This window comes from Taudactylus pleione, unplaced genomic scaffold (assembly GCF_031769625.1).
Source record: "Taudactylus pleione unplaced genomic scaffold, aTauple2 ptg000689l, whole genome shotgun sequence".
Classification (NCBI taxonomy): Eukaryota; Metazoa; Chordata; class Amphibia; order Anura; family Myobatrachidae; genus Taudactylus; species Taudactylus pleione.
Genome location: NW_028285091.1, coordinates 625065 through 649048, shown reverse-complemented (window position 1 = coordinate 649048; position 23984 = coordinate 625065). Strand labels below are relative to the sequence as shown.

Here is a 23984-nt window from a genome sequence, read left to right as displayed (position 1 = left end):
CACAGGCCACACAGTGACATTGGTGTGAGTGGTGGGTGAATAGGATAGGCTACATAGCAGTCTATGCACAGGCCACACAGTGACATTGGTGTGAGTGGTGGGTGAATAGGATAGGTTACATAGCAGTCTGTGCACAGAGCACACAGTGACATTGGTGTGAGTGGTGGGTGAATAGGATAGGTTACATAGCAGTCTGTGCACAGGGCACACAGTGACATTGGTGTGAGTGTTGGGTGAATAGAATAGGCTACATAGCAGTCTGTGCACAGGGCACACAGTGACATTGGTGTGAGTGGTGGTGTATAGGAGAGGTTACATAGCAGTCTGTGCACAGGGCACACAGTGACATTGGTGTGAGTGGTGGGAGAATAGGAGAGGTTACATAGCAGTCTATGCACAGGCCACACAGTGACATTGGTGTGAGTGGTGGGTGAATAGGATAGGTTACATAGCAGTCTGTGCACAGGGCACACAGTGACATTTGGTGTGAGTGGTGGGTGAAGGCGTTGCTGCCACCAGTCTGTATAGCGCCGAGTTGTCACTACACAGTTTAGCGCTGTTGCTGTTTCCGGAAACCGGGAGAGAGCGTTCTAAATAGTTAAACTCATTTACGTCCTTCAGACTTGTTTTTAAACAATTATTAAAACGTGACAGGTCCACTGTAGGCACAAAAGTTATTACAAATGTGTGTTCATCATTAATACTGAATAAAACATTCACAGCATCCAAAGAAACAAAAGTGGATTTCATTTAGAAGCGAAAAATAGTAAAATAAAAGTTTGGCAATATACAGTACATGTTCTATGATAAAGGTCTAGAAACAATTTTTTTTAGACAGATCATCAAAGACTTGTTTTGCGGTAAACGTTCCCCCAGGGATTCAGAAGAACATTTAGAAAAGAATATAGACTGCAAATAAGCTGCTGTACGTTACAGTCTCCAATCTCATTCCGCCATATTCTTTGTACAGTATAGAAGAAGGCATCTGGCAAGTCACTATAGGTTACAGCAGCTTTTCTTTCCCAGTGAACAAGTTTACATAAATGTCCCCATCTATGGGATCAAACCAATTAGGTGCAAGCAGGGGCCAATTGCTGTTACAATAACGTGGGAATGCTGGCAACCGCACCTCATCTTGCCCCGGAATCGAAGATTTTGTACCCAGCCCTATGCGGCTGCGAACAGAAACCAGCGAGTCTGGGGCTTCCGTAAGTGCCGCATATGTGCGCATTTATGTGTTGATGGATATACCCTAGGACAGGCCTGGCCAACGTGTGGCTCTCCAGCTGTTGTGAAACTACACATCCCAGCATGCCCTGCCAGAATGTTAGCATTCCCTAATAGCCAAACTGTGGCAAGGCATGCTGGGAAGTGTAGTTTCACAACAGCTGGAGAGCCACAGGTTGGCCAGGCCTGCCCTAGGAGATCTCCAGTAAATACATTTGGTATATGTTACACTGATCTCTTAAGCCAACAGTTCTACTACAACTTGGTCCACATGCCATGGGAGTTAGTGTTCATTCTAGCACCCTGCACTGGTCACAACCTGTGCAGTTCCTCTTTCCTGCCTGGAGTGTTGCTCCCTGCTCTGGTGCTTCTAGCACACTCACTGATGCAGCAAACTGCTCAGATATATCCCAGTGTGTGCTAGAAGCACCAGAGCAGAAAGCAACACACCAGGCAGGAAAGAGGAACTGCACAGGTTGCGACAGGTGCAGGGTGCTAGAATGAACACTAGAGTTCCATATGTACGCCTCCAGTGCTCCAGCGTATCCAATCACACGTATGGAAACATGCAAATGGCAGCTAATAAATAAGCTACATCAGTGGTTCTCAAACTCTGTCCACAGGACCCCACACAGGTCACATTTCCAGGTCACCCAGCAGGTGCACAGGTGTATTCATTACCCATTGACACATTTCAAAAGATTCACAGGTGTAGCAAAATTATTTCACTTGTGATTCTGAGACCTGGAAAACATGCACTGTTTGGAGTCCTGAGGACAGAGTTTGAGAACCTGTGAGCTACATAATAGTACTGGCTATGGAGGCAAGATTCACCAAGCACAATAAAGTGCTTTCGCCAGTTCCCAATGGAGAACCCTCAGGGATATTTCCCACTTCTCAACTTGCTCATACAGCACATACCAAATTCCCCTATTCAAGTAAATCAGGGATGTCAAACTCGCGGCCCAAAGAAGCTATTTATGTGGCCCAACCATGTGGGCCCAAGCACATATTATGCGGCCCAGTCACCCCTGCCGCGATCGGCCGCATAATATTTGCGTTGGAACGCTGGTCTCTGAAGCGATCAGAGAAGCCTCTGATCGCTTCAGAGGCCAGCGTTCCCAGAGATGCAGTTCGCGGGTGCGCGTATGATGTCATGACGTCACCCGCTATGTGAGCAGCCTGCCCTGCTGGATATAGTTAGATCCAGTGAGCGGCAGGAGTCTACGCGGGAACGGTGCCCAGCGACCAGCGTGAAGAGAGGTAAGTAAGATAGAGGTAAGTGAGGTCTGTTCTATACTGGGAGGAGGCACAGCATAAGGGGCATTACTGAGGGCACAAAATAAGGGGCATTATTGGGGGCACAAAATAAGGGGCATTGCTGTGGCTGTGCATAAAGGGGCATTACTGGGGGCTTTGCATAAGGGACATTAATGGGGGCACTACTAAGGGCTCTGCATAAAGGGGCATTAGTGGGAGCTCTGCATAAATGGTGGCACTACTAAGGGAATTACTGGGGGCTCTGCATAAAGGAGCATTACTTGGGGGCTCTGCATAAGGGGCATTAATGGGGGCACTACTAAGGGAATTACTGGGGGCTCTGCATAAAGGGGCATTACTGGGGGCACTAATAAGGGAATTACTGGGGGCTCTGCAAAAAGGGGCATTACTGGGTGCACAACTTAAGGGGCATTACTGGGGGTACTGCATAAAAGGGCATTACTGGGGGCACAACAACATAAGGGGCATTACTGGAAGCTCTGCATAAGGGGCACTACTAAGGACATTACTGAGGGCACAACATAAGAAGCATTACTGGGGCACTGCATACTGGGCACTACTAGGGCACTGCATAAGGGGCACAAATTCAGGGGCTGTAATACAGGGTAGAATGCATAAGGGACACTACTACAGGGGGCATTGCATTGGTTTTTATTAATAATAAACCTTTCGAAACTGCATATAAGACTTGTGTTTTTGTTGTGGCCCACTCACTTGTAGACCTTGAAAATTCAGCCTGGTTGGTATTTCGAGTTTGACATGCCTGCAGTAAATGGTTCAAACTAACATTAATAATGTAGATGCTGGTCCGGTTGCATAGCAACACAATAAGTCAGCTCATTTATGGAACATTGCTAGACTAGTCAGATGTAAATCATGTGTTCTAGATCTTGTTTTGCTACCGGGACCAACTTTTGCATGTAGGACAATGAAGTGGTGTGCCAAAGGCTGGAGATACACAGTTACCAATATTGGGTGGACTCTGCGCCAGCTCTAAATACAACACAGACGTTACACGTAAACCTCATTTCAAGGTTTTGCCTTGTAGCGATAGATTTTATGCCTTATAACAGGGGAGGCCTTACAGACGGGTTAGCATTGAAAGGATCCTACACTGCATACAGTACATGAGTGGCTGTTGATTGACTAAATTGAAAAGTCATGGAGGCTCATTGGACCTATAATAAATGGCCCATTTCACCTGTTCTGTAGCAGGGTATGTAGTTATGTGACCGTCACAATCCCAACGGCAGAATGCCAGCCAGGGATTCACGATAGGCGTCGAGATACCAACGCCCATTATAATCCCGATGCCGGAATCCAGGACGACACGGGTCTGAACGAGGCAAGTCCGGGGCGCCCGTCCTCTAAACAGCCGCCAGCATTTCAATCCCATACTGGAGATCAAAGCTGACTGAAGCATCATGACTTGCCATCTCGCCATCCCATAAGAACCCATAATGGTCATCATGTAGGAGGACCCATCCACGTTCCTTCCCTGGGCCAGAAGCTGTCACCCCTCCCCCAAATAAGAAACCAGCTAAGACACTTCCCATGTTCCTGCAGTTAAAGTGCTGTAGCTCCTGTGTGTGTCTTCAGATGCCCAACAAGAACTGACTTACTGATGAAACACTTGCCACATTCCGAGCAGGCAAACGGTTTATCTCCTGTGTGAGTCTTTTGGTGCCGGAACAGGTCAGAGCTGGTGATAAACCCTTTCTCACAATAGGAACAAGAAAAGGGTTTCTCCCCCGTATGGATTCTCTCGTGCGTAGCGAGGTTGGACCTACTGGCAAAACACCTCCCGCATTCCAGACACGCGAAGGGCTTCTCCCCCGTATGTATCCTTTGATGCTTGACGAGGTTGGACTTCATGCCGAAACATTTCCCGCAGTCCGCGCAAGAGAACGGCTTCTCCCCCGTGTGGATGCGCTGATGTTTGACAAGATTCGACTTCATCCCGAAGCATTTCCCGCATTCCAGGCACGAGAACGGCTTCTCACCTTTGTGAATTTTAACATGCTTGACCAGGTTCGCCTTCATGGCAAAACATTTCCCACATTCGGAGCAGGAAAAGGGCCTGTCTCCGGTGTGGACGCTCTGATGCGTTTCAAGGATTGACTTATTGGAAAAGGACATCCCACACTCGAAGCATGAAAACAACTTCTTTCCGGTGTGAATTCGCTGGTGCGCAATGAAGACGGTTTTACTGACAAAACACTTGGAGCATTTGGAGCAGGAAAACGGTTTGTCAGCGTGTACGCCCTGCTGAGCGTTAAGCTGGGTCTTGGGCCCAAAGTATTTTTCACAGTGGGAACACAAGTGTATGTTCTCTTCTTTGTAAGTCTGCTGAGTGACGACAAGACTGGCGTTGTAACTAAAACATTTCCCGCACATGGAGCATACGTATAGCTTTCCCTCCGCCGAACCCTGCTGATGAGCCTCGACGGCCTTGTCACAGAAAGTTACCTGATCAGACATTGGCTCTGAACTTTCACTTACAGAGGTCACATTTGGACCATTTTCTTCATAATCTGGAGGGAAAAGAGAGAATATGGAGGTTAGTTAGATTTACCCTGGGTTAAATGACTATGGAAGTAGCTTATTTAATTGGAATGATGTATATATTACCACAAAGTTCAGATATTATACATACTGGGCCTGATTCAGAGGTGCTCTCTATTGCATCTAGGACAGTGTCTTTAGCCGCAGTGCGTCTTTATGGCGGCCGATGGTATTCGCATAGAGACACACTTCGGCTGCGTCGCTTATCCACCACCGTGCGCATTGAGATGCGCCATTCGGCATTACTTACAACAGGTGTCTTTTTAGCCACCCCCGTTACCTCACAGGAACGCTGAAATCCCCAGCTCTTGCAACCAAATTCGTCCTGCGGCTTTAGGCCGTAACCATCGGGTCACATGTGTAGTGTGACTCGGACGTATGCAGAGACTGAAAACATCGGGCGGCTTGCATGCAGCATTGACATTACGTGCACTTCTGAGTCAATCCCACAGACTCAATTGCACCCCAAATAAATTAAAAGTGGGGCCTCCCTAGAGGTACTGGAAAGCACACGTAGAGGACACGTACTGGAGCTTCTATTTAGGAATTTTTGCCGCCTGATCATAACCAGGTTCTACCCAAAAAAGAACTAAAAGGAGATAAATAACAAATACAATAATGATGGTTGATAATCAAATGCTCTATATAACCCTTAAATAATAACAAATATAGCATGAAATATAATCATAGGATATGCAAAAATATTCAAATAATGAAAGGAAAAAAAAAAAAATAGAAAAAGACTACCCTTTGGTCTTTCTTGTTGTAAATAAAAAAATAGTTCAATATAGGTATCAAATACATAAAATATAAAAATAAAAAACACAAAATTGGGTGATATTGTAACAGAATCAATATAACTCTAATTCAATTATCTGCGGGAAACGTCAACATTTTGTCAGCACCCATTTATAGCAGTAGGTTTTTGTTTTTCCTTCACTACTCACAAGCATTTTCCCGCCACAATTCCTGCTGCTTGCGATAGCTGCCTCCATTTGCACACCACCAGCTCTGATGACTGTAAATACAGACATTATGGCTGTATTCCCTCAGAGTCTGTTCTACAGATCTATCACTCCTGCTGTAAAAGAGTTCTCCCTTATGTCACCTCGCTCTTTCTTCCCCCCTCTGCAAGAAACAATTAGAACTCTCTATGGCGGAACCCGTTACATTTTCTCCTTTGCACCAGACATAACCTCAAAAAACATTCTCTGCTAATTTGTGGCTATTGTAAAGGGAAACTTACGCTAGAGGCCACTGTTCTAGCTCTATATGGGCTATTAGCAAATATAGGCTCCTTTCCTGACCTCTGGTTATCCTGCCCCCAAGAAGATCATACCTTTATATTGCCTTTAAGGCATCATATCACTTTATTCTAATGTAAGAAGATGATCGGATATGATTTAAGCCTTCATACAAACTGATAGATAAAACAAGAGATATGGTAAGAACTTACCTTTGTTATCTCTGTTTCTACGAAGTCCATAGGGTCCACAGGGTGACCTTGGGGTATAGCTGGATCCTGGATCCTCGGGCACCACGGAGTTAAAGCTTTTAGCTGCTCCCAGGATGCACTTGGGTCCAACCTCCCCTATACCCCGCCCCCGAGCCACAGGCACCTCAGTTGGTAAGCAGCCCAGGCCGGAGGAGGAGACGAAACAGAGAGAAGGAAGACTGGAACACACAAGAACCATACTCACAGAAATGGGAGACGGAAAACCGGTGACCAGTCACAGAGCCCATATGAAGCCAGGTGCGTCAGGGCGGGTGCCCTGTGGACCCTATGGACTTCGTAGAAACAGAGATAACAAAGGTAAGTTCTTACCATATCTCTTGTTTTCTACTTCAGGGTCCACAGGGTGACCTTGGGGATGTCCCAAAGCAGTCCAACTAAGGGCGGGGACGCTCCTGTGCTGATAGGAGAACCCGGCGCCCAAAGGATGCATCCTGAGAGGCAAAGGTGTCAAACGCATAGAACCTCAAAAAGGTCTGAATGGAAGACCAGGTGGCCGCCTTACAGAGCTGAACAGCAGAGGCGCCACGGCTAGCAGCCCAAGAAGGGCCCACGGACCGAGTGGAATGAGCCTTAACAGAGGCTGGAACAGGTAAACCCTCCTGCATATAAGCCTCAATAATAACAGAACGAAGCCAACGGGCTAGAGTCTGTTTGTTGGCAGGCCAACCCCTCTTGTGAAAACCAAAGAGGATAAACAAAGAATCCGACTTCCTCACAGAACTAGTCCGGTCCACATAAACCTGGAGTGCCCTTACAACGTCTAAGGAAGTCTCCCCAGCCGAAAGATCAGGTGACTGAAAGGCTGGTACAACAATTTTCTGATTAATGTGGAACCTGGAAACCACCTTAGGCAGGAAATCAGGACGAGTGCGAAGCACCGCTCTGTCCTGATGAAAAATCAGAAAAGGGGGACGACAAGAAAGCGCCCCCAAATCTGAAACCCTCCTGGCAGAAGCAATTGCCAAGAGGAAAACAGTTTTAAAAGTTAGCCACTTGAGCTCCACTGACTCCAAGGGCTCAAAAGGAGGACCCTGTAAGGCCCTAAGAACCACCGCCAAATCCCACGGGGCCACAGGTGGCACAAAGGGAGGCTGGATTCTCAAAACACCCTGGAAAAAGGTGTGTACGTCCGGCATAGCAGCGATCCTGCGCTGGAACCACACCGACAGACCAGACACGTGTACCTTCAGTGAAGAAAGACGTAATCCTAAGTCCAAACCGGACTGAAGGAAAGCCAGAATACGCGAAACTCGGAACACCTGGGGATCATAGTTTCTGGCCTCGCACCACTGAAAGTAAGTGTGCCACACTCTGTGATAGATCCTCGCGGAAGCAGGCTTGCGCGCCCTCAGCATGGTGGTAATAACGGAGCTAGAAAAGCCCCGAGACCTCAGGACGGCTGTCTCAAGAGCCACGCCGTCAAAGATAGTCGACCCAGATCCGGGTGAAGACAGGGTCCCTGAGACAACAGGTCCCGCCGTTGAGGTAGGAGGTACGGAGCGTCGATGGACAGGCTCCGCAGATCGGAGTACCACGGCCTTCTGGGCCACGCTGGGGCCACCAGGATCAGTGTGCCTCCGTCCTGTTTGAACTTGCGCAGGACCCGAGGCAGCAGAGATATCGGAGGGAACAAGTAAGCCAGTTGAAACAGCCATTTCACCGACAGCGCGTCTATCAGACTTGCGCCTGCGTCCCTTGTCCTTGACCCGTACACAGGCAGCTTGTGATTGTAACGGGACGCCATCAGGTCCAGCTCTGGCAGCCCCCACTTGTCCACGAGTAGTTGGAATACCTCTGGATGAAGCGACCATTCCCCGGGATGCACATCGTAACGGCTGAGGAAGTCTGCCTCCCAATTGAGGACTCCTGGGATGAAAACTGCCGAGAGAGCTGGAAGATAGCGCTCCGCCCAAGCCAGGACGCGGGACACCTCCGACATCGCAGCTCGACTGCGAGTCCCTCCCTGGTGATTGATGTACGCCACCGTGGTGGCGTTGTCTGACTGCACCTGAACGGCCCTTCCGTGAAGAGCGGTGCCGGACGACTGCAGGGCTCTGTATACTGCCCGCAGTTCCAGGATGTTGATGGGAAGAATCGCTTCCTCCGCCGACCAACGACCCTGAAGTGACAAGGAGCCTGTCACCGCCCCCCAACCCCGGAGACTGGCATCTGTCGTGAGCAGAACCCATTCCGGGATCCAAAAGGGGCGCCCCTCCAGGAGATGCGCTGTCTGCAGCCACCAGGCTAGGGACAGACGCACCTCCGAGGACAACACCAGCATCTGAGAGCGGATCCTGTGTGGCAATCCGTTCCATTCTGAAAGAATCAGCCCCTGCAGGGGCCTGGAATGGAACTGGGCAAACTCCACCATGTCGAATGCCGACACCATGGACCCCAAAACTCTCATCGCTGAGTGCACCGACACTCTGCCACTGCTCAGACAACTGTGAATCCGCAGCTGTAAGGAGGAGACCTTCTCTGGAGTCAGAAAAATCCGTTGCTGACGAGAGTCCAGCAGGGCCCCCAAATGAACCATCCGTTGTGATGGGATGAGGGAGGATTTCTTCCAGTTGATCAACCAGCCGTGCGCCTGTAGACAAGCGACCGTCAGGTGGAGATGCTGGATCAGTACCTCCGGGGAGCTTGCCAGCAAGAGGAGGTCGTCTAGATACGGTAGCAACCGTATCCCCTGGCTCCGAAGGTGAGCCGCCATGACCGCCATCACCTTGGTAAATACCCTTGGTGCCATGGAGAGACCAAAGGGTAGAGCCCTGAATTGGTAGTGGTTGTGGAGAATAGCAAACCGCAGAAACCGTTGGTGCGATGTTGCTATAGGCACATGGAGGTAGGCGTCCTGGATATCCAGGGAGACCATATAATCCCCCGGTACCATCGCCAGTATGATGGAACGCAAAGTTTCCATCCTGAATTTGGGAACCCTGAGAAACCTGTTCAGGGACTTCAAATTGAGGATGGGGCGATGAGAGCCATTGGGTTTCTGCACCAGAAACAGCGTAGAGTAATACCCCATCCCACGTTGGGACTGTGGTACGGGTATAATGACCCCCGCCGTCAGCAAGGCCTCTATGGCTTCCTGAACCTGCAAGGCCTTGGTTTTGTCCTGAGAAGGACTTGTGCAAAAAAACTGGCAAGGCGGCCTGTGCTGAAAAGACAGGGCGTACCCCTGGGAGACCACTTCTCGCACCCAGGCATCCGTGGTGGTATTGTGCCAGCACTGGGCGAATTGAAGAAGTCGGCCTCCCACTCTGGGGTCCCCCAGAGGGAGGCCCGTCCCATCACGCAGAAGGCTTATCTTCTGGCTTGGAAGAAGGGCGCCTAGCACTCCAGGCTTGCTTCTTTGGCTTTGAGGCGGTCTTGGGTGCGGACTGCCTCGGGAAGGACTGACCCTTTGCCTTGCCCTGAACCCGAAAGGAACGATACGCCGAGCTCCGGACCTTAGCAGGTGTAGTAGCTGAAGGGAGGAAGGCTGACTTGGATTTTGCCAGGGTATCTACTATTTTGTCCAGGTCCGGACCAAATAGTAATTCCCCATTAAAAGGTAAGGCCTCCAAGCCTTTCTTTGAATCCGCGTCTGCTCTCCAAGACCGCAACCACAAGGATCTACGAGCAGACACTGCTGCCGCCGAAACCCTAGAGGTCAACAGGCTAGCATCCAAAGATGCTTCTCCAATGTAGGAGGCGGCATCTCTCATCTGTCCTAACAACACCCTCTGGACGTCCGGAGATTCATCCGTAAACGTGTCCTCCAAGGCGTTGGCCCACCCCTCAATGGCCTTGGCCACCCAGGAGATGGCCATGGACGGCCGGGCTACAGCCCCTGAGAGAGAATAAATAGACTTTAGACAAGTCTCCACCTTCCTGTCCGTAGGATCCTTCAGCGAGGATATAGACGGCAATGGCAAAGTAGCACTCCTGATGAGGCGTGTTACATGGGAATCGACTGCAGGCGGAGTTTCCCATTTCTTACAATGCGCTTCCGGGAATGGATAATTGGACGCCAAGCGTTTCTGTGGCAGGAAACGCTTACTGGGCGTCTGCCAGGCCACCGCCATGTGATCAGTCAACTGATCAGACAAGGGGAACGCTGTAGAAGTAACCTTAGCTTTTTTAAAACTAGGATACCTTGACTTGGGAGCGGGTGCCTCATCCTCAATCAGAAGAATAGCCCGCACCGCCTTAACCAGAGCCCGCACATTGATGGAAGACTTAGTGTCTACCTCCTGGACTGAGGCATCTGAGGCTGAGTCATCCTGTACCTCACCATCATCCGAGAACCCCTCAGAATCCGAAAGATGCGCAGCCTGTGCCATGACTGAGCGTTTAGACACCCTGGAGGGCACGTCACTGCGCAACATCGACTGAAAAGCCGAAGATGCTGCCGCCAAATCTTGGACAGTGTGGGAAAGCGCATCCACCCAGGGTGGAGGAGCTGTCACAGGAGCCTGAAACGGCACCACAGCCGGCTGTGCCACAGGGGTGGACTGAATATACATTGGCAACCCCACATAGGGACCAACAGGCTGAGACCCCGGGGGAGTCTGCAATAATTGTGGGACACCCGGGGAATGGGGGATGGCAGGCTGGGGCAACGCCCTAGTAGGGGCGGCAGTCGGGACCGACAGACGGTCCGCGATGGACACCAGCACCTGGGAAAACATCGCCCATGGTGGCTCCTGCGAAATGGGAGGTTTAGACGTACCAGGGACCGCCTGGCACCGTCCGCACAGGCCGTCCTGTGACAAATCCTCCCTATCCACTCCTGCAGAACAGCGCCTGCAGGAGAACAATGCTGGAGCCCCGGAGTGCTCAATCTCTTCCTCAGACATGACTTAGGAAGAAAACACTCACCAGTGTGCTGAACAACAGCCCACAATATGGCACCGTGTAGCACACAACTGTGACGGACCTCACAAATACGTGATCTATATAGGTGAGGTCAGTAGAAACACCCTTCCCCCGCACACCTGTAGGGCTTGTAGGAGAAGGAAAGGGATAGGTACAGGCTGACAGTAAGTAGAAAAAAGACACAGACAGGCAGCACTAGCAAAAGTCACATACCATGCAGGAAGATATACTCACTGCACCTTTCCACTACAATCAACCTCCCAGATTCAGTGTCTGGGAGGGCTATAGCGCTGTGTACACTGTCCTTGTCGGGGGAGAGGTACACAGGGGGACCGGTCCGCGTGCTCCCTGAGAGTATCCACGCTGCCAGTAAGAAAATGGCCGCTGGAGACCTCAGAGGAGGAGTGGCCCGAGTAGCTGCAGCTCAGCGACGCCAGACTCCGAGCTGAAAGGCGCGCTGAGCTGAGGGGAGGAGCCGCTGACAGGGAAGGCTTCCTCCCCTGGCTAGCATATTTAACCCCCAAGGTTGCGGCATCCCGCTTGCCGCTTAATTACCCTGGTGGTCTAGTGGTCTGGCGGGGTATGCCTCCGATGGAGGGGGGGCCCGCCGCCACCGCTAGCGCCCCCGGTCTGTCCCCTAGACCGGGGGCATGGGACTGCATATGAAAGGCATTACCCGCGCACCGCCGCTAATCAGCGGTGCGCGGCTTACCTGATCTCCCCGGCGTCTTCCGGCAGCAGTCCCGGGGGAAGCCAGAGTCCGGCTAGTACAGACTCTGGCTTCCCCCGCCGCGATCCCCAGTTCAGTGCTGGCGTCGCGGCGCCAGCAGGGAGAAGGAGCGGCAGCGTGGGCGTCTGTACAGACAGCCCATCGCTGCCGCTCTGGAGAAAAAGAAAAAACTGTAGTCAAAAAATAAATAAATGTAACTAAGTTAAAAAAGCTTTAGGGGGCTGCTCCTGCAGACCCCCCCCCGCAGGGTGACCCGACTCCGGCCGGGCACCATCTTAAACTGAGGTGCCTGTGGCTCGGGGGCGGGGTATAGGGGAGGTTGGACCCAAGTGCATCCTGGGAGCAGCTAAAAGCTTTAACTCCGTGGTGCCCGAGGATCCAGGATCCAGCTATACCCCAAGGTCACCCTGTGGACCCCTATGGACCCTGAAGTAGAAATCGGACATTCCATCGAACGGCCGATATATCTATAGTACAGCGATGGGTGTGTACACCAGATATGTCTGTGAACGATGTCATTCACAGACATATCGGATCAGCCCTGCATCACAGCAGATGGCCAATATATCTGAAAATATATCAGTCATCTGCTGGTGTGTTCGGGTGAACACGCCGATCTTGCTGCAGGAATTTGCCCATGAGTGACAGCTCAACTGAGCAAGCAAATCTAATTGCCCACCCAGATGTCATATATGCACTTACCAATCGTCAGATAGGTCGGCCTAGTATGTACCCCAGCTTAAGACTGACACGAGGGCTCCAGGAAGTAATAAAAAGATTATGGGTTAAAATAAGACATAAATAGCTACCATTAAGAGTTCTGCCAACAGATTTTAGTAACACCCAGCAGTTCTTTGTTAAGCAGGATAGTCCCAAATTTCAGAGGCGAGAAATAGACACGGCCTAGGTCAGGGCCAGAATAATAATGGTACGGATGGGAGTACAGCTCCAGGCCTCCAGGCCCATCGTCATGACAGAATGGTCAGACCTAAATCATAAGTCATAAAACTGAATATCTATTTTCCTCACAATTATGCATGGGTTCCTTCTCACCATTAGTAACCGGATGTTGCCGATTCCTCTTTTCTGCATCGTAAGAGATTTTGTAGCTACTGCCACCACCAGATCCAGTGTGCATGTGCATGTGCGAGTAAGAGACTTCCAGGAGACCTTCTCCGGATTCTGGCTCAAGAGGCGCCTGCTCTCATCGCAGTGCTTCTATGTCTCCCGTTATCAGGCCACATTCACAGTAACCTAGTGCTTATGTCTTTTCCATTCTCCATATGATCTATGCAGAAACATGATCTGTGTAGGGGACTGTTTGCATCAGACAGTAGAGTCTGCACAGGGGGAGGACAGGTGTCCCTAACAAACAAGGTAGAGTGTATATTCCCAGCTGCTGGGATGATATCAGGAGGAGAACAGGAGTATATCAGGTTCCCAACTCCGCCACTGGTACAGTGTTCGCTTGTAGTAATAGAGGAGGGTGTAGATTGTTGCAGAGATTGTAAAAAGGGGAATATGTTATTATTTTCTAGATTTAGTGGGGTGTGGTAAAATGGATTGAAATAAATAGGTCGTCAGTGCAAAAGATTGACAGACAAATGGTCAACACATTTTTTTTTTTTATTTAACCCTAATCCTAATCTGATCCCTTCCCCTAGTTCCTAATGCTAACTGTCCCTCTAGTGGCTAACCCTAACCCTCCCCCTGTGCTAACCCTAACCCTCCCCCTGTGCCTAACCCTAACCGTCGTAGTGCTCAACCCTAACCGTACCCTCCGGCAACCTAACCCTAATAATCCTCTCCAAAAAGATGAAAAAATAAAATAAAATAAAAATATGTGTTGACCATTGTCGTGTCAACCTTTTAACCCTATCAACCTTTGACCATGTCAACCTATTCACTGTTGATAGTCTATCCGGATACCATTTAGTGATTATTTCTCACCTGTGCTGATATCTACGGGAATTTCCTCCTCCTTAATGTTGACATATATGTTGGAATCTTCCTTCGTCTGTGGTACAACAATCACTTTCACATCGCCCAAGGTTTCTGCCTAAATTATAAAAATGATAATCAGGAAAATAACATAAATGTTGTTTGGCTACCTAATACTACTGTGTGATACTTAGGTATGGATAATCCCATCTACCTGTACCTGGCAATTTTGTGAGACACTCCGATCTTCCTTTGTAGAATCCAGGGAATAACGAGGACTGGGGCAGCTCTCTGATGTGCTCCTCTTAATGGATCCATCTGCAGGGAGCACACACAGTGACTGGATAAATAAATGATTAGATGTGTAAATTAGACCTCACATTATACAATTATGTCGATTCTCCGCCATGCCTTCACACAAACCACACATACACATCCTGACAGTAAGTTAGGAGCACAAAGTGAATGACAAACCCTGATGACAGTCTCACTGACACCTATGAAATGTCAGTCATGGTCAAACTACACTAGATGTGCCCTATAGGTTTGGGCTGGATGGCTAGATGTTTCCTATGTATTCAATGATATTTGAACCAGGCCATTTATTTAGATCCGCTTTAATCAGCCCGTTTGTGTGTTTAATTTTTATTTTTTAAACACTTTCTGTGGAAGATGCAACCATCAGGGATACAGAAGGGGATGCAAAGCATCAGCCTGCCAAAGAGGTACAGCTACGGCCCTGACAGGTAGCATGGGGTCCGAAAATAACACATCATAGCATGGCCACACCCATGGCATGGCCCAACCCTCCATACCAGGGCCTGACATCTGCATCTATATTATAGTGCTAAATTGTCATTTATTCACGATAAACTGACTGCATGTCTGTTCAAATTGCAATATAGTATCATTAAGTACTATCTACTTACCTTCTCGTTCATTCTTAATTAGCGCGTCTTCGTTAATATCTTTGTGTCTTACAAACTTCCAAACCTGCATGGAGAGATAGACAGTGACATCCTGACACCTTATAGGAACCTGACACACACAATGATACAGTCATCACCCAGACACATCCCCTGGTGTTACTGTATAATGTCCCATTCCCAGCAGTCACCTCTCCAGTCATCACCCAGACACAGCCCCTGGTGTTACTGTATAATGTCCCATTCCCAGCAGTCACCTCTCCAGTCATCACCCAGACACAGCCCCTGGTGTTACTGTATAATGTCCCATTCCCAGCAGTCACCTCTCCAGTCATCACCCAGACACATCCCTGGTGTTACTGTATAATGTCCCATTCCCAGCAGTCACCTCTCCAGTCATCACCCAGACACAGCCCCTGGTGTTACTGTATAATGTCCCATTCCCAGCAGTCACCTCTCCAGTCATCACCCAGACACATCCCCTGGTGTTACTGTATAATGTCCCATTCCCAGCAGTCACCTCTCCAGTCATCACCCAGACACATCCCCTGGTGTTACTGTATAATGTCCCATTCCCAGCAGTCACCTCTCCAGTCATCACCCAGACACAGCCCCTGGTGTTACTGTATAATGTCCCATTCTCAGCAGTCACCTCTCCAGTCATCACCCAGACACATCCCCTGGTGTTAATGTATAATGTCCCATTCCCAGCAGTCACCTCTCCAGTCATCACCCAGACACATCCCTGGTGTTACTGTATAATGTCCCATTCCCAGCAGTCACCTCTCCAGTCATCACCCAGACACAGCCCCTGGTGTTACTGTATAATGTCCCATTCCCAGCAGTCACCTCTCCAGTCATCACCCAGACACATCCCCTGGTGTTACTGTATAATGTCCCATTCCCAGCAGTCACCTCTCCAGTCATCACCCAGACACATCCCCTGGTGTTACTGTATAATGTCCCATTCCCAGCAGTCACCTCTCCAGTCATCACCCAGACACAGCCCCTGGTGTTACTGTATAATGTCCCATTCTCAGCAGTCACCTCTCCAGTCATCACCCAGACACATCCCCTGGTGTTAATGTACAATGTCCCATTCCCAGCAGTCACCTCTCCAGTCATCACCCAGACACATCCCCTGGTGTTAATGTACAATGTCCCATTCCCAGCAGTCACCTCTCCAGTCATCACCCAGACACATCCCCTGGTGTTACTGTATAATGTCCTATTCCCAGCAGTCACCTCTCCAGTCATCACCCAGACACAGCCCCTGGTGTTACTGTATTATGTCCCATTCTCAGCAGTCACCTCTCCAGTCATCACCCAGACACATCCCCTGGTGTTACTGTATAATGTCCCATTGCCAGCAGTCACCTCCCCAGTCATCACCCAGACACAGCCCCTGGTGTTACTGTATAATGTCCCATTCCCAGCAGTCACCTCTCCAGTCATCACCCAGACACAGCCCCTGGTGTTACTGTATAATGTCCCATTCCCAGCAGTCACCTCTCCAGTCATCACCCAGACACATCCCTGGTGTTACTGTATAATGTCCCATTCCCAGCAGTCACCTCTCCAGTCATCACCCAGACACAGCCCCTGGTGTTACTGTATAATGTCCCATTCCCAGCAGTCACCTCTCCAGTCATCACCCAGACACATCCCCTGGTGTTACTGTATAATGTCCCATTCCCAGCAGTCACCTCTCCAGTCATCACCCAGACACATCCCCTGGTGTTACTGTATAATGTCCCATTCCCAGCAGTCACCTCTCCAGTCATCACCCAGACACATCCCCTGGTGTTACTGTATAATGTCCCATTCTCAGCAGTCACCTCTCCAGTCATCACCCAGACACATCCCCTGGTGTTAATGTACAATGTCCCATTCCCAGCAGTCACCTCTCCAGTCATCACCCAGACACATCCCCTGGTGTTAATGTACAATGTCCCATTCCCAGCAGTCACCTCTCCAGTCATCACCCAGACACATCCCCTGGTGTTACTGTATAATGTCCTATTCCCAGCAGTCACCTCTCCAGTCATCACCCAGACACAGCCCCTGGTGTTACTGTATTATGTCCCATTCTCAGCAGTCACCTCTCCAGTCATCACCCAGACACATCCCCTGGTGTTACTGTATAATGTCCCATTGCCAGCAGTCACCTCCCCAGTCATCACCCAGACACATGCCCTGGTGTTACTGTATAATGTCCCATTCCCAGCAGTCACCTCTCCAGTCATCACCCAGACACATCCCCTGGTGTTACTGTATAATGTCCCATTCCCAGCAGTCACCTCTCCAGTCATCATCCAGACACATCCCCTGGTGTTACTGTATAATGTCCCATTCCCAGCAGTCACCTCTCCAGTCATCACCCAGACACAGCCCCTGGTGTTACTGTATAATGTTCCATTCCCAGCAGTCACCTCTCCAGTCATCACCCAGACACAGCCCCTGGTGTTACTGTATAATGTCCCATTCCCAGCAGTCACCTCTCCAGTCATCACCCAGACACAGCCCCTGGTGTTACTGTATAATGTCCCATTCCCATCAGTCACCTCTCCAGTCATCACCCAAACACATCCCCTGGTGTTACTGTATAATGTCCCATTCCCAGCAGTCACCACTCCAGTCATCACCCAGACACATCCCCTAGTGTTACTGTATAATGTCCCATTCCCAGCAGTCACCACCCAGACACATCCCCTGGTGTTACTGTATAATGTCCCATTCCCAGCAGTCACCTCTCCAGTCATCGCCCAGACACATCCCCTGGTGTTACTGTATAATGTCCCATTCCCAGCAGTCACCTCTCCAGTCATCACCCAGACACAGCCCCTGGTGTTACTGTATAATGTCCCATTCCCAGCAGTCACCTCTCCAGTCAGCAGGTGGATAATTTTATTGCTAAGCTTTAGAATCTTCTTGTCACTGTTTTCCTGTGCCATGGAGCCAAACACAGGCACTGTATCATTGTCATGGCTCTGCCTGGATCCTTCTGATACACTGGGACTGATCCTGTAAGCAACCGGTTCACCAGATTTCTTCACAACTATGAGATCCTGTATGTCAGAAACACATTTTGTTATGCTAAGTACAAGTAAATACGGTGTTCCTTAGCAAACACCCACTTCATCACTGAATCAATTAGACAAAGGTAGAGCATCAGTTCTTCAAACAGTTGATGATCTGTTGCTGTGCTTAAGATAATAGTGATGTTATGGTGAGATTCCCAGAATACCTCACTTCTCCAATTCGGTGTTAGATTTATTAGCAGATATAAGAGTGAAGTCACCTCGACATTCTCGGAATCCCTCATCTATCCAGTCTGATCATGGTTTTATAGATATAAATGTGATGTCACTGTTTTATGAAAAAAAGATAGGAGCGATGTCACTGGGACACTCCCAGAATCCCTCACCTCTCCTGTCAGCAGATAGATAATCTCCAGGGTGAGACCGAATATTGTCTTAGTCATGGTGGCGTTCTCCATCCTGATGACTGACAATTTGCTGTGGTTTAAGCAGAAGGAACTAACCTATGGGAAAAAAAATATATTTTATATGTACATATCTATACTAATATTATTATTATAAATTGTGTCTGTTTGTCTAAAGAAGGCTAATGGTGCGTACACACTGGGCGATTAAAGTGGACGACTGAACGATAACGATATCGTTATCGTTCAGTCGTCCACTTTATTGTCCATTTTTTACACCAAAACGATGAGCGACAACGACGACGCGCATTCCCGCGGGTTGTTCGTCGGGTTAATATGCAGGCCAACCTAACAACGTCGTCAGGTTGCTGCATGTTGGGGAATGGGGGAGAGAGCCCGATGCTGAATGATATCGTTAATGATATCGTTCAGCGGCTGTGCTCAATGTCATGAACGACATTGAGCACAGCCTGCCGGGGACACACTAGGCGATATCGCTCAGGGAGCATATCGTGTAGTGTGTACGCACCTTAACGCTACCGAATTTGATGGCATTCTGGTGGTTAGATCGAGCTACAGCTCTGAATAGGGGGAAGTTTAATTATGGACAATCTGTAGATCTATACTAATGTAATAAGAATGTTTTGTCTGTCTCTTTCAAGTTGGCACAAAAACTACAAGACCAATTTTCATGAACACTGCATCATTTTGTAGTGGAAACTCCTACAAATCACTGTATACGACAATAAGTTCTAGAGAGTAGGAGCTGCAAAGGTAAAAGCTTGATGCACTCTCACCTGACTCCCCTCTGCCTGGTCTCCCAGCACTGTCCCCACTACTCCTTCCCTGCACTCTCACCTGACTCCCCTCTGCCTGGTCTCCCAGCACTGTCCCCACTACTCCTTCCCTGCACTATCACCTGACTCCCCTCTGCCTGGTCTCCCAGCACTGTCCCCACTACTCCTTCCCTGCACTATCACCTGACTCCCCTCTGCCTGGTCTCCCAGCACTGTCCCCACTACTCCTTCCCTGCACTCTCACCTGACTCCCCTCTCCCTGCTCTCCCAGCACTGTCCCCACTGCTCCTTCCCTGCACTCTCACCTGACTCCCAGCACTGTTCCCACTGCTCCTTCCCAGCACTCTCACCTGACTCCCCTCTGCCTGCTCTCCCAGCACTGTCCCCACTACTCCTTCCCTGCACTCTCACCTGACTCCCCTCTGCCTGGTCTCCCAGCACTGTCCCCACTACTCCTTCCCTGCACTCTCACCTGACTCCCCTCTGCCTGCTCTACCAGCACTGTCCCCACTACTCCTTCCCTGCACTCTCACCTGACTCCCCTCTGCATGGTCTTCCAGCACTGTCCCCACTACTCCTTCCCTGCACTCTCACCTGACTCCCCTCTGCCTGCTCTACCAGCACTGTCCCCACTACTCCTTCCCTGCACGCTCACCTGACTCCCTTCTGTCTGCTCTCCCAGCACTCTCCCCACTACTCCTTCCCTGCACTCTCACCTGACTCCCTTCTGCCTGCTCTCCCAGCACTGTCCCCACTACTCCTTCCCAGCACTCTCACCTGACTCCCCTCTGCCTGGTCTCCCAGCACTGTTCCCACTGCTCCTTCCCTGCACTATCACCTGATTCCCCTCTGCCTGCTCTCCCAGCACTGTCCCCACTACTCCTTCCCTGCTCTCTCACCTGACTCCCCTCTGCCTGGTCTCCCAGTACTGTCCCCACTACTCCTTCCCTGCACTCTCCCCTGACTCCCCTCTGCCTGGTCTCCCAGCACTGTCCCCACTACTCCTTCCCTGCTCTCTCACCTGACTCCCCTCTGCCTGGTCTCCCAGCACTGTCCCCACTACTCCTTCCCTGCTCTCTCACCTGACTCCCCTCTGCCTGGTCTCCCAGCACTGTCCCCACTACTCCTTCCCTGTACTCTCACCTGACTCCCCTCTGCCTGGTCTCCCAGCACTGTCCCCACTACTCCTTCGCTGCACTCTCACCTGACTCCCCTCTGCCTGGTCTCCCAGCACTGTCCTCACTACTCCTTCCCTGCTCTCTCACCTGACTCCCCTCTGCCTGGTCTCCCAGCACTGTCCCCACTACTCCTTCCCTGCTCTCTCACCTGACTCCCCTCTGCCTGGTCTCCCAGCACTGTCCCCACTACTCCTTCCCTGTACTCTCACCTGACTCCCCTCTGCCTGGTCTCCCAGCACTGTCCCCACTACTCCTTCCCTGCTCTCTCACCTGACTCCCCTCTGCCTGGTCTCCCAGCACCGTCCCCACTACTCCTTCCCTGCACTCTCACCTGACTCCCCTCTGCCTGGTCTCCCAGCACTGTCCCCACTACTCCTTCCCTGCTCTCTCACCTGACTCCCCTCTGCCTGGTCTCCCAGCACTGTCCCCACTACTCCTTCCCTGCTCTCTCACCTGACTCCCCTCTGCCCGGCCTCCCAGCACTCTCCCCTCACTCCCCTCTGCCTGGTCTCCCAGCCCTGTCCCCACTACTCCTTCCCTGCTCTCTCACCTGACTCCCCTCTGCCTGGTCTCCCAGTACTGTCCCCACTACTCCTTCCCTGCACTCTCCCCTGACTCCCCTCTGCCTGGTCTCCCAGCACTGTCCCCACTACTCCTTCCCTGCTCTCTCACCTGACTCCCCTCTGCCTGGTCTCCCAGCACTGTCCCCACTACTCCTTCCCTGCTCTCTCACCTGACTCCCCTCTGCCTGGTCTCCCAGCACTGTCCCCACTACTCCTTCCCTGTACTCTCACCTGACTCCCCTCTGCCTGGTCTCCCAGCACTGTCCCCACTACTCCTTCGCTGCACTCTCACCTGACTCCCCTCTGCCTGGTCTCCCAGCACTGTCCTCACTACTCCTTCCCTGCTCTCTCACCTGACTCCCCTCTGCCTGGTCTCCCAGCACTGTCCCCACTACTCCTTCCCTGCTCTCTCACCTGACTCCCCTCTGCCTGGTCTCCCAGCACTGTCCCCACTACTCCTTCCCTGTACTCTCACCTGACTCCCCTCTGCCTGGTCTCCCAGCACTGTCCCCACTACTCCTTCGCTGTACTCTCACCTGACTCCCCTCTGCCTGGTCTCCCAGCAGTGTCCCCACTACTCCTTCCCTGCACTCTCACCTGACTCTCCTCTGCCTGGTCCCCCAGCACTGTCCCCACTACTCCTTCCCTGCACTCTCACCTGACTCCCCTCTGCCTGGTCTCCCAGCACTGTCCCCACTACTCCTTCGCTGTACTCTCACATGATTCCCCTCTGCCTGGTCTCCCAGCACTGTCCCCACTACTCCTTCCCTGCACTCTCACCTGACTCCCCTCTGCCTGGTCTCCCAGCACTGTCCACCTACTCCTTCCCTGCACTCTCACCTGACTCCCCTCTGCCTGGTCTCCCAGCACTGTCCACCTACTCCTTCCCTGCACTCTCACCTGACTCCCCTCTGCCTGGTCTCCCAGCACTGTCCCCACCTACTCCTTCCCTGCACTCTCACCTGACTCCCCCTGCCTGGTCTCCCAGCACTGTCCCCACTACTTCTTAAAAAAGAAAAAGATACAACTATATACAAATCATGACATTTCATTGATATAACGTACCTACTATAGTCTCTGCTATACAAAGCCAGCAGCAGGCTGAGTTATGGCGTCATTAATAGTGGCCGAAAGAGTACAGAAGGGAAATGTAGTCTATCACACACACAAGCACTAGAGCTTGAATTGTAAACGACGATTTATAGTATGTGAGCGGCCATTTTGTTGTAGACCTAAAATGTTACATGTTTACAAAAATGTTAGTTAAAAAAAGACTGAATCTAAAGACAATATTTTACCATATTTGTTATGCATCCTGTAACATGACACCTTTTAGAGGTGCACTATGCTTTAAGAGAAAGTTCCCATTTATTATCAAAGTGGTACTTATTTAAGAAATGGTAAAGCAGATATATATGAATGAGCAGTTGTATAATTTTGGGCAAAATGTTTGCATTTAGTAGGTATTTACATTGGTAATGTTACTTTAAAGAAAAAAAAAATGGTTTCTTAAAACACATTCCTGTATGATATCACAATCTTTGGAAAGACCCTGAAAGTGTGATCTATGAGCCTGATTCAGAGCCGCTCGCTATTTGCGGTCGTTCGTTCAAAAACAAGGGGTGGCTATTGAAATGAACCGTTCGCTCATTGCGGTCTGTTCACGCATGCGCAGATGGCCGAACATCGCTCGGAACGAGCGTACTGCCGCTTACGAGCGGCTCTGAATCAGGATCGCTGCAAAAATTGCAATGCTGGCAGTGATCTGCTTAACTATTCCCTTTCCTCCAACATGACCCCTTCCATCAGGTACAAAATGCTGTGCTCTTGGACTTCCCACTTGATTTATGATTGTAGAGTCTAGGAATGGGATGCCGAAAGAAAACATTGGAAGTACCGATTGGATACAAAACATTGTTTAGTTTAGTCCTAAACATTGGTTCTGGAACATCAATGTTATCCGATGTTAACTGATGTTTCTGATGTTTTGTACCTGTCGAACTTTTTACATGTCTAACTTTATTGTGTCTGACTTTTGTTTGTGTCTAACTTTTTTCCCTGTCTATCTAAAGCTGCATACACACACGATTTAGTAAGTGAACGATTTTAGTAAACGATTTTCGTAAATTTTTCAAGGGAAAAATTAACGAAAATCGTTTACTAAAATCATTCATTTACTAAATGTAATGAACAATTTTTTTTTAACTACAAACGACTTTTGCATATTCCCTTACTGAAAATCGTTGAGTTGGTCAGTCTGACTGAACTACAAACGTGAACGCGCATGAACGATAATCGTTCATCGTTTTAACTCAGAAAGTGAACAATTTTTTCAACGATTTAACGATAAATGATATAATTATCGATAATCGTTCAAAAAATCGTTGTGTGTGTATGCACCTTAACTATTGACTGTCTAGCATCTGGTATCTGTCTAGACATTGTCTAACTAATTACTGTCTATCTCTTATACCACACCCTGATAAATCTCCCCCGTTACCTGTTAGTGTCCCTCACTATGGGGGTCATTCAGACCCACTCGCAAGCAGCAGTACGCTCGCAAGTGGGTCGATGTTCCCCACTGCGCATGCGCACGATGGAGGGCGTGCGCATGCGCAGTGGGGAACATCGACCTGGGCGTGCCGGGGGCGTGCCTGCCAGACGGAGGCGTTCCCATGGGAACGCCTACCGTCTGAAGCCAGCCCCATTGACATTACTAGTGATGTCAGTGGGAGTGATTTTGGCTCTGATAGAGCCAAAATCACTCCAGGGCTTGTGGCTGGGAAACCCTACCGCAGGGTTTCCGTCGCAAGTCCGATGGTCGCGATGGTCAAGACCATCGCGACCATCTTTTTGGATGCTCGTATATGCTGTGGGTGGTGACCCACAGCTATACGAGCGTCCAGGAGGACGCTCCATTTTAATGGAGGAGGGCAGGGCTGCCATCAG

At 50.1% G+C, this 23984-nt stretch overlaps 1 protein-coding gene across 1 annotated transcript; it reads right to left on the bottom strand.

Annotated features, from left to right (window-relative positions):
• Positions 1 to 1633: 1633 nt before the first annotated feature.
• LOC148477789 (uncharacterized) lies at positions 1634 to 22162 on the bottom strand. Its single transcript, XM_088456211.1, has 7 exons — positions 22101 to 22162; positions 18480 to 18596; positions 17935 to 18120; positions 15056 to 15119; positions 14347 to 14444; positions 14136 to 14244; positions 1634 to 5042 (listed from the first exon to the last, which is right to left on the bottom strand). Exons 2-7 carry the CDS (start codon positions 18549 to 18551, stop codon positions 4075 to 4077), a joined length of 1497 nt encoding a protein of 498 aa, XP_088312337.1. The 5' UTR covers positions 18552 to 18596; positions 22101 to 22162; the 3' UTR covers positions 1634 to 4074.
• Positions 22163 to 23984: the final 1822 nt, after the last annotated feature.

What these genes read in the sequence shown, in the direction of transcription:
- LOC148477789 (XM_088456211.1), bottom strand. Translation starts at nt 18,551, where the DNA reads ATGGAGAACGCCACCATGACTAAGACAATATTCGGTCTCACCCTGGAG. An exon ending in TCTATCTGCTGACAGGAGAG is followed by an intron (nt 18,121 to 18,479) that starts GTGAGGGATTCT and finishes TCTGACATACAG; the next exon opens with GATCTCATAGTTGTGAAGAA. An exon ending in AATTAAGAATGAACGAGAAG is followed by an intron (nt 14,445 to 15,055) that starts GTAAGTAGATAG and finishes TGCTCCCTGCAG; the next exon opens with ATGGATCCATTAAGAGGAGC.